Genomic DNA, 11445 nt, shown 5'->3' with positions numbered 1-11445 from the left:
TATCGTATTCTGCAGTATGCAATCAATGCAATGCTGTGCTGTCTGTAGTCTGATAAGCTGTACAAGAATTCGTGAATTTGGTGTTTAGGAAGCCGATACATCTTAATATCCGTGCAGAGAAAGCAGAAGTTTATTGCTTAATGTTTACAGGTTAGTTTCTCATTTCGGTTCATGTCATCCTGTAGTAATTCAGGTGAACTATGCTGCTCAAAGTTGTTAGGAAACGTAACAGCCCCACGTATTAAATTTCATGTTTGTACGATGTCGTGTGAATTAAAAATTATGCAATCCTGGGTTTTAGAGGGAGCTACTACCAAGTAAATTATTTTAGGCTTCTAGCTTCAGCACAGCCATATGTAATTTACCTCCACTAAAACTGAATAAGAATTTATGTGTATCAAAGTAATAATTTTACGTTATAGATTAAATTTAGAATCTACGATTACGGTAGACTGAATTTGATATAAGATTGAATTTAGGTGGCTTTTTAGAGTTATAGGTTAGGCCAGGGCTGTGCTGAAGTTAGAAGCCTAAAAAAATTTATCCCCCTAAAACCTAGGATAGCCAAAAATTATACTGAATCTGGGATGGGAACATGTTAGACTCGAGGAGTCTAGCACCACTCTTCGTGTTTGATTGTCAAACGTTTGTAGTGGAATGGGATCTGGGCATATTTGTGGCATTTTAAGAGAAATGGAAGGAATAGGGCCTTTCACAAAAGCAAGGAATTGGTGGATCACGGGATTGGTCAACTTCATTTCATGTGTCACTTTAAATTTACTCAGTTTTACTTTCAGCATGGAGCTATCTAAGTTTGAATAATTGCTAGTAATTACAGTTGTAGTCTAGCTAAGTACTACAACTTAGCTTTATGCTTTTAGAATCTACATGACTTTTAAAAAGTTTGTGTCATCTGAATCGAATAATAAGAAGTGTCGATTTCGGTTTGGGTAGGAAATGTTGTCGCTCAAGTACGATAAGAAGTGTTTGCAGTTAGTTGAAATGCTGCTATACTAACACTACAGCTACTGGTCTGTAATGTCCTGTTTCAATCAATCATGACCATGCGGTAATATTGAGCAAAATTGCCAAATGTTCACATCAAATTCAGCTCTTCCCATAGAATCTGATGTGCTTCAAATTCACTTGAGTGATTTGATGTAAGTTGGAAAAATTATTTTGTGCAATTTTGACATACTTTGATGCTGTGAAATGTAAGTTATCTACTTGGATATAAAACTGGATTGATTAGCATCATATTTGCTTCGTATATAACGTACTGACTCTTGCATGTGTACTTTCAAGTTTCTATATGGGAATAAAACCTTTACATGTACTTTTTACTCTTAATTGTTGACATCTGAACATACGGTTATAATTGTATGATTCTTTTGTTCATTTAACAACATAAACATAGTCTTCCACCAATCGTTGATTTGATTTTGCAGCAAGGGCATTTAGATTAGTCCAACGGGTGCACTTGGGGCCCTTGAAGCAGGGCAAACCCACACTGGTGAAGACTAGTGAACTTGCCAACAGGAATGGGAGATTGAGCTTCGTTTATACCAGTGCTCACTACAACAGCAGGAGGGCAATGGCAGGAGAAGGTGGAGGACCCATTGAGGTTGCCATCAAGGAAAAGCTGATGGCTCAGTTTCAGGTGAGGTACACTCATTTCTCTTGAATTGACTGAGCAAAACAACCACAACAAAAAACAAACAAACAAAGAAAAAACAAACAAACAAACAAATGTACAAATTTATAACAAATATAATTGTAGACCAAGTACATATATAATGTACTTCTGGAAATTACTCCAGATGTACATGTCAGCTGAAATTTGTTCTGTTAATCAAATCATTTTTACTGATTATAAATTGAAGGCTAATGGCTTTTTATTATTACTATTTGTTGTTGCTGTTATGGATTCCCCTTGACAATCCTGGATGAGGATGCTTTCTTGTTTATAAAGCAAGGCAAAAAAATATTTTGCCTGTTTTTAGCACTTTCAAGACAATGTCAAAGTAGAATGATTGTAAATTAAGAATCTTTGAATTTTGTTCTGCTTAATTTTCTTGTGACAGCTGAACAATTACTATTTAAACTTTGATATGAATTTCCAGTGGTGATTTACTCTCTTATTTTCAAGTGACAAACAGTGATTTCAGACAAGATCTATGTTGTTATGTCAAGTGTGTTTCTGGTCAAATCAGATTTTATCCCTGAGCTTTGTTGATCTAGCAAAATTTGTAGCAGTATCACTTACAAAGATAGGCAGCAATCAGATATATATTTTTGAGCGACTATATTTTCTCATCTGAAAAGCACAATATTTGGACAAAAAACTTAGAAAAGTCTGCACACACATTTTCATCTGAAATGAGGAGAAAAAAAACCCCTTATGAATATCAATGAAATGATTTCTTTCATTAAATTTCCACCCTTAGCCATCCCACCTGGAGGTAATCAATGAGAGTTACATGCACAACGTTCCCCGGGGCTCGGAGACCCACTTCAAAGTTGTTGTAATCTCTCAAGCCTTTGAGAACGAGAGCCTGATCAAACGTCATCGCCTGGTGAATGCTGCCCTGCAAGCAGAACTAGATGGCCCAGTGCATGCTTTATCTATACAGGTAAGGCTAGTTGACATGAACAAAAATGAAAAGTCTCAAATGAAAAAAAAAAATGATGTAGAAAAAAGAAGAAGAGAGTATACAAAATGATAACTGATATGTTTCTAGGAATATTGCCATTCAAACACAGTTATGACTGTTTAAAAGTTCATTTTGGAGGCTCATGCACATAATTTACTAATACGTGGAGGCCACAATATTTCTTGTAATTTGTGATGATGAGTGTTATACCACCTCTACTTTAAAAAAAAAAAATCTCAATGGATTAATAATGGAATATCGGAAAGGGTTACTATGTGAACCAGTTACATCTCTTTATTCCAGCTGTGTGAGCAAGTGTTTGATGACATGTGCATTACTTCTGGTCATGCAATATTCACTGATATGGCAAACTTGTGGGAACTCTGAGGTTTGTAAGTTCTTTAAAGCCAGCACTATGTGAAGACCTTGCTAGTCAGATATCAGCAAATGTTTAGATTTCTCTGGGCATACCATGGTGAGCCTTCAGATCACACTGGGTTCAGTGCAAAGGGATTCTGACTGCTTTCCAAATGCTGATGACTATGGATTTAGACACACAAATGTACAAGGCCACAGATGCACACGCACATCTTTTGAGACCTGTTGGCCCCTTACAACGAATCATGCCCAGACATTTGTATCTTCTCCATTTCTCATACACCCCTCCCCCTCCACCCGACTCGCCTTTCCAGGCTAAGACTCCATCCCAGTGGGCAGGGAACTCAACCATCACCAAGTCTCCCCCATGTCTCGGAGGAATGGCCCGAGAACAGCGAGAACAGCAGAAGACTTGATGATTCTACAGAGCCTGGACTACTTCCTACGGAACTGCAGTAATATGAAGGGCAGCAATATGAGAAGAACTGATGTACAATGTTACAGCAGAGAGATGGAGAAAATGGCATTGTGGCATTGCGGATGTACAAACTTGTTGCATGTGTCTGATTAACTGTTTTTTTATGATTGATTTAAACTTTATGCCTGTTTCTCTACCAGAGGATACACACAACAACCTTCCAGCTTTGATTTTTCAAGCCTAGAAACCATCAATATTTTGAGTCTGCATAGTTTCTGTCAAGATGTGATGTGGCATGAGATATCCATCAACTTGCTTGGTAACTTACCATGGCAAGAAAATGGCCTGTGGGTGAATATTTACAGAAACTCAGAAACAGGATTTTTGTTGCTCAGGCTTGTTTGTTTGTTTGTTTGTTTGTTTGTTTTTCTGTCTGTTCTGTGTTTGTGTGTGCGTGTGTGTGTGTGTGTGTGTGTGTGTGTGCGCATGTAATTTTCATGCCAGATGTACACTGATACTGGCCTGTTTGTTGAGGACTGTACCTATAATGCAGCAGACCTAATAATTACACCTACCAAGTTTTGAGAGCCAGTCTCTCTGGAGTGTTCTGCTGCTGACAAAGTGGTAGAAGGTTTAACAACACAATACAGATGAACCCATCATAATGAGAATCGGGACCGCAATAATCTTGTCATTATAACAAAATGCTGTTGAAACAGATGAAGTAAATTAGGGAAATACTGACAATTTTATCGATAAAATCTTCTTGTTCTAATTAAATCTTGATGCCTCTGTGTTCGCTACTTGACTACCAGCTTGCTGGATCAATGGTTATTTGCAAATTGGCATCTGGAAGGTGTGAACAACAATAAAAACAAAACAAGTAGAACGAACATCACTTTCACACACTACAGACCCAATAAACATGTGCAATATTGAATTTGAAAAAAGAAAAGAAAAAGAAAATTGATTTACAGCAAAACCTGTTAGAGGAAAAATTGGAGTTGGGATGTATTATTATTTTTTTTTTTCAGTCAGTAATGCACATGCACAATTTGAGAGCAAACTTGAGATAGTCTGGATGTCAGAGGCTGAACCTTGTTCTACAGTCTGTACAATGTTTTTTGATGGTTTACCCTATTTTAAAGGTGCTAAATCTGAATCTGGATGATGCAACTCTTGCATCCTTGAGGGTTGTGAGATATTCAAGATGGCCGCCAGTGTGGCTGCCAAAATCTGAAACAAGGATAACAAGGTAAAATAAGGTTCAGCCCAAAAATCTCACTTTGACACCCAGACTAAGAATTTGACTTCCTTTCATTATCCCATGGAGTGTAATATGAACTTCATGGATGAGGCATATGTGACACTGAACCTGATGGGCATAAATCAGCCTGCTACTTATGATGATTATTCAAATGACAAAGTGATTATTACTACACCATTTGAATATCAAATTGCTCAAATTTCACTTAGAATATTAATTTCACTTAGTTATTGATTTGTAATGTGTGTCTGTTTCTTGTAAATCTTGGAGATATAAATGTGAAATAAAGATGATTCTGTATGGTCTGTCTTTCCTTTTTCTAATTCAAGTGCATGATGTTAGACCAACCCTTCATTTGGGATAATTAATCATTGCTCCATTCCTCACTTAAAAATCATTTATTAACAAGATGTTTGTACCAAGGCAAAATTATGGTATTACAGTGTACTATTTTGTTTTACAAACTCGGTTATGTTCTAGTTTTTTGGGATAGCAATATTAAAAGAAAAAGTTACATAATTTCTGAAGACCACAAACCCATCAATGTACCAAGATGAGTATTGGTCATGAAAATTAACCCACTATACTAAATATTTGTAATATCATCACATCGAGACAAAAACGGTTGCAAAATTTTGATTTCAACAAACTTGAAGGGGAAGTTTCCCCAAGTAGACATGTACATGCAGATTGAATGAATGCAGCAATATTAGTAGACCACATCAGTGAAGGTTTAGGAAAATCAGACTATCCATTCAAAAGATTTGAATTTCTAAAGTTATGGTGCTGCCACCGCAGTGTGAGAAAACTACTACAATGTACATTGTACATTCATTACATCACTACAGAACAATGATATAAAGAAAAAGAGGAATTCAATATACCTGTATATTCATTTTTCTTCTTGCAAAATGAAAGATCATCTGACTTCCCTCTTGTAGAAAGCAAAAGAAACAAGGAAAAGTAGAAATTACGCGGTGCGTAACATATGTCCCCGCCGGAAGTAGCATTTTGTAACAAAATGTGCAATATAGGTAAAAAATCAAGGTCAAAGGTCAAAGAAGTCAAAGGTCAAAATTCTGTGTAGAAGTTTTGAAGCCCTCACCTAGTGCCATCACATAAAGCAAATGGAATCGAAATTGGGTTAGAAATGGCGAAGGAGTAGCATTTTGTAGCCAATGTACAATATAGGTCAAAAATCAAGGTCAAAGGTCAAAGAAGACAAAGGTCAAAATTCTGTGTAGAAGTTTTGAAGCCCTCACCTAGTGCTATCACATAAAGCAAACGGAATCGAAATCGGGTTAGAAATGGTGCAGGAGTAGCATTCTGTAGCAAAATGCACAATATAGGTCAAAAATCAAGGTCAAAGGTCAAAGAAGTCAAAGGTCAAAATTCTGTGTAGAAGTTTTGAAGCCCTCAACTAGTGCCATCATATAAAGCAAACGGAATCGAAATCGGGTTAAAAATGGCGAAGGAGTAGCATTTCGTAGCAAAATGTACAATATAGGTCAAAAATCAAGGTCAAAGGTCAAAGAAGTCAAAGGTCAAAATTCTGTGTAGAAGTTTTGAAGCCCTCACCTAGTGCCATCACATAAAGCAAACGGAATCGAAATCGGGTTAGAAATGGCGAAGGAGTAGCATTTTGTAGCAAAATGTACAATATAGGTCAAAAAATCAAGGTCAAAGGTCAAAGAAGTCAAAGGTCAAAATTCTGTGTAGAAGTTTTGAAGCCCTCACCTAGTGCCATCACATAAAGCAAACGGAATCGAAATCGGGTTAGAAATGGCGAAGGAGTAGCATTTTGTAGCAAAATGTACAATATAGGTCAAAGGTCAAGGTCAAAGGTCACGACTGAAATTCTGTGTAGAAGTTTCAAAGCTCCCATGTAGTGCTATCATATAAAGCAAACAGAATCGAAATTGGCTCATAAATGACAGAGAAGTAGCAAATTGAAGATTTTGATCACACACGGACGCACACACGGACACACGGACGGACACACGGACGGACGGACACACGGACACACACACGTACGGAGCCCGTTTCATAGTCCCCTGCTCGAACTCGTTCGGCGGGGACAATAATACCAATGTATATGTCAATAATGAGTCAAAGGACTGTGTCCTTCATAAATAATTAAATTTTGTAGAATTCTCTGTATATGTTTGTTATATGCTTGTTCTGCAGTGACATGACAAACTCTTTGTCTTCTTATCTAGAGATGGTGTCACCAAGACTAGAAAAAAGAATTATTTAATCAGTATTTTGTGTCCTGTCTCCATTACAAGATGAATTCACAGTGGTATTTGTTTCCTGGAACCTGCAGTAACCATCTTTGCCTTTGCCGTTCCTTCATATTTCACATCTTATTGAGAAAAGTCTTTTATGCAGATCTCGTACTCTGATACACTTTCTCGTCATGATCCACTGTATATTTCATTTTGTATCTTGTTTGTCTTTTTGTCTTTTTTTTTGTTTAGTATATGTATAGCGTCAATATTAAGTGAAACATGAAAGTAAATGTGCTGGAACTGTCCACTAAGCCTTGAATGTAAGAGCGGTGAAGTTTCAGTAATTCAATTAAAAATGAAGCAGAATGTCTTGATTTTCCTCAAACTCTTACTATTGTGTTGCAATATTGCTGCATTCACTCAATCCATGTGTATATTTAGGGAAACTTTCTCTTTGACTTGGCTTAAACTTGTTCATTACCATCATGTGTGTATATGTGTGTGTGTGTGTGTGTATGTGTGTGTGTTTGTGTGCATGCATGTGTGTGCATGTGTGTGTGTGTGTGTAATAACCTGTGTGTAGTGGTACTGGTGAACCATGTCAGACACGTGTGTATTGTATTACCGGTAAGTACAGTGTAACTCCTATCCAGGGCTGATACTATATCAGCTATCTACAGCAGAGACGGAAGTAGGAAGCAATTAATGCCTACCTAATTCTCATCAGCCTATACATGGTGAAGTTTATAGACTGTATAGCAGATATTTGTCCTTGTCTATGACAGGCCTATAATCACACTGTCTGTTTTTATTTTCAGGGATGCAAGTTTAACATAACACAATTGTTTTCCTATTTCAGGCTATATATGGTAATCCAGTGAGTTACAATTCAACTGAAATTTATGTGATAAGAGAAACGCTGGGGCACTATACTACTGCAGTAATCCTCACTCTAGTGAATTTCTAGAAATTCAGTGTAAGCTGTGGCCTCATACAAGCCCTTGCTGTGCTGTACCAGTATAAACTGTAAATGATTATTTGCATTATGATTCATTAGAATATGATATGATGAAGTCAAGGTATACTGTGTAAACAGATATGGACTTTTGGTGCTGACTTTATTCCTTGTTGTTTTTGTGATGTCAGTTTTAACTTAAAAGCCCAATATACAGACATTCTGTACTTACTGTGTGGATGACGACCTCCCATGTAAATACTCTGTTCATTCTCATACTTTCATTCATCAAATACATTTTAAGTACACAGATTTTCCTCTCACTTTCAACAGACCCTATTACTATTGTATATGCATGCACATCATGAGTACACACACACATTCACACACACACACATGCATGCACGCATTCAACCAATCCAATTCTTCCTATTGCCACTTTTTTTTCATCCTCACACGCAAACAATCTAATTTTCTTTCCTCACTCTTCCCTCTTACAATAATAATGTAACAAACTCTACACAGTATCTTTGCTTGTGCTGTATTCTCTTGCTGTTGATTTATTTACATGTCCAATCAAATATATCACAAGTCACAATATCATCAAGTGGATAGACGTATTTTCACATAATTTTTGTCTTTTTTTACACAATGTATTTTACAATGAAGAAACCAGGTTTCTTCAGGTTTTAGCCCAGTTTGTGCCATGGCTCGACTGCGTGGATGTATCATCCACAGAACAGTCAAAGATGACGGAATACAACATTCTTACACTGCGTACAAACGATATATACAACTTTGTACATCTGTACAAACACTCTTAAAATATAGAGTTTAAAAAGGAAATTTGCTGATAAACAGTATGTTTTATAGATTTTATATTTAATCTCAATAAATACAACTGAATAATGCTATTACACTTCAGCGGCAGTTATCTTCCACTCGTGTGGGTGAAATTCTGAAATGAAAGTGTGTTTTTTATCCTTTCTGACCGGAATGAAAATTTTACTTTACTTCATACTGATACAGCAGCCTCCAAGAAAGGAAAATTGCCACTGTTGAGCATAATGCCAAAATACTGTCGTGTTGGAAAAGTATACGTCAACGAAAAGATGAAATATCCGTTGCATTTTTCTGCAATTTGAAGTTAAATAATGCTAATCAGTTAATGTCTTGTCACATTCATTCATGTTCTGTTTCCTCACACGAAGCCTGCCTGTCTGAACACAGTGTAGTAACATTTCATTCTAACATACATCTATCAGCAAATATGGCACATTTCACTAGGCCCTCACAAATCTATGCACTGATCGCTAGATCTGTCTCTAAAAATTCAGCCTTTGGAAAAAAACAGAAAAGACCATGTGATATAAATAAGACTCTCTCTAGCTACTGACTCTATGTACATGTATGATTTTCCCGACATGTGGATTAAGACTTTAACGTGGAGATCCCACGGTCCTGGAGTCAGGTTCACTGACCAAGACAAACAACATCAAAACAAAAAGAACAACACTTCAACACCTAAAACAAAACATGAATGGCAAAATTACCGTTTGGTCAACTCCCACTGGATCTACATGTACAATGTATGTCTCACAGAAACAACTGATAAAGGCTGAGGATTATAGGTAAGGACTGCAGACAAGCGTGATGTATTAGGACCAAGTGTTTGGAGTTAGATTTCAGATTGGGTAAAATTTATGGCGGGAGGAAACGTCCTGACAAAGTTGGTTTACTGGACAAGTGGGGGGGGGGGGGGGGGGTGGGGGCGGTAAACAGTGAGACTAGATTAAGTGGCAATCATTTGATATCTTTTTATATGTTAATATTTTTTTTCTCATAGAATCATCAGATAATTCTGGAATGTACTACACAAGTCCCACTGACTGAAGTTTTTGAGCAGTAAAGTTGGATACATTGAGAGGGGGTGGATCAAACAGCAGAAAAACACAAAAGCATTGGAGTGCAGACCTAGAAACATGCTTACACCCTCAAATTGTGTGTGTATGTGTGTGTGTATATATGTGTGCGTGTGCTACTTTTTTCTATCATAACCTTTACAAGCAACCATAGTGATGATAGGGTTCTCCCATCTTCATAATGGCATTGCATTTCAGCCTTCTTTTCAGTATGCCACATGCATATGTTTGGTGGCTAAATATTGAAGGAGATGATTGTTTGAAATGCCCACAAGCTATATAATCAACTTATGCTCATTTCATCACCTACACAAGAACTTTATACACAACACATTTCAGAGTCACAGGTCAGTGCCACCATGAGCACAAAACGAGGAAAAATTACTTCCAGATGGGAGGAAAAAAATTGTGGGTAAAAACATAGTATCAATATTTGACCTATTCATCATGACTGCTTTTCATACAAGTCACATTCTTTCATTTTGCACATTGCTAAAAAAGGAAACAGAAAATAAATAAGATAACTGTACTTTTAAAAGGTAAATTCCTGACAAGGTGAAGAGGCAAGAAAGTGAAAGATGAATTTACTCCACACAACTTGGGAGGTTATACTATAACGACCATCCATGTGATCAAAGTTTTGTACACCCAAATTAAAAAGGAAACATTCAGGGTGTTCCATGGTAAAGCAAGGACATCACTTGATGATGCAATAAATTAGTAAAAATATGAAGGTCTGCAATTGTTGTTGTTGTTGGAGTTTTGTTTGGGAACATTTCTAGAAATCCCAGGAGTGTGCTTTTTAATACCACATGTTATCATCTATCGAAGGAATTCTTGGATACTGTGAATGTGACTTTTTTTCCCCCTCACTTTATGCAGTTTGGTTTCATGAAAATCCAACTTGCTACCAGGACAAGTTGAAAGGTTGATTTATGAAATTTAGTTAAATCTGTTTGTTTTTTCCCTTTACATTTCAACATTCATATGAAACTATGAAAATTATGATTTGTAGGAATGAAAACATTACTGCTGAAATACTGCTCATTGATAATTTCCCTATGTGAATCTACTTCCCTTTTTTACTCTATGACTTACTGGGAGATGTAATTTTTGTTCAGAGTGTAAGTATGTCAGCGAGGAATGTTACAAATTGATTCACATTTAAAAACTATAACAGGATATAAATCACGTCTGCTTTAGTTGAAAAAAAAATCATGAGACAGGGCAGCTGTAAGTACCGGTAATAAATGGGCAACAGGAAGGAGTGATACCAAAACATATGGGCAGTGAAGGAATTCATGAACAATGTAATGTAAGGAAAGAATGCATTTTTTTCCGACAATAACACGCTTTCCACGTCATCAGACAGGACACAAATAGTGACATGCACAGCAAATAGGATTCCAGAGTTTATTGAGTACAGTGAATGCTAGCTGGCCTCTGCAGTCGGCAGTGCTTGCAGCTCAGAGTGCTGGCAAAGGGCTCCTCACAAAAACGCGTGAGTCCACTGGGTGCACCATCAACTTGAGGCAGGCTATTCACATCCATTGCTGCTGCACGCTACGGTTCTAAAGCTCCATGAATACACTGTGGGGAGAAGCATCACTGCATGCGGAC

General features: G+C 37.0%; 1 protein-coding gene across 1 annotated transcript; it reads left to right on the top strand.

Moving 5' to 3' along the window:
- The first annotated feature begins 23 nt into the window (after positions 1-23).
- Positions 24-3594, top strand: LOC139731297 (bolA-like protein DDB_G0274169). The gene is made up of 4 exons (XM_071642184.1): positions 24-150; positions 1449-1660; positions 2448-2633; positions 3347-3594. The coding sequence occupies exons 1-4, from the start codon at positions 141-143 to the stop codon at positions 3446-3448; spliced, it is 510 nt and encodes a 169-aa protein (XP_071498285.1). The 5' UTR covers positions 24-140; the 3' UTR covers positions 3449-3594.
- Positions 3595-11445: the final 7851 nt, after the last annotated feature.

Source organism: Diadema antillarum, unplaced genomic scaffold (assembly GCF_040938485.1).
Source record: "Diadema antillarum isolate AM-2024a unplaced genomic scaffold, OU_Dant_1.0 seq00000368_RagTag, whole genome shotgun sequence".
Taxonomy (NCBI): domain Eukaryota; kingdom Metazoa; phylum Echinodermata; class Echinoidea; order Diadematoida; family Diadematidae; genus Diadema; species Diadema antillarum.
The sequence above is the reverse complement of the archived record's forward strand: the minus strand, read 5'-3'. Positions and strand labels throughout refer to the sequence as shown.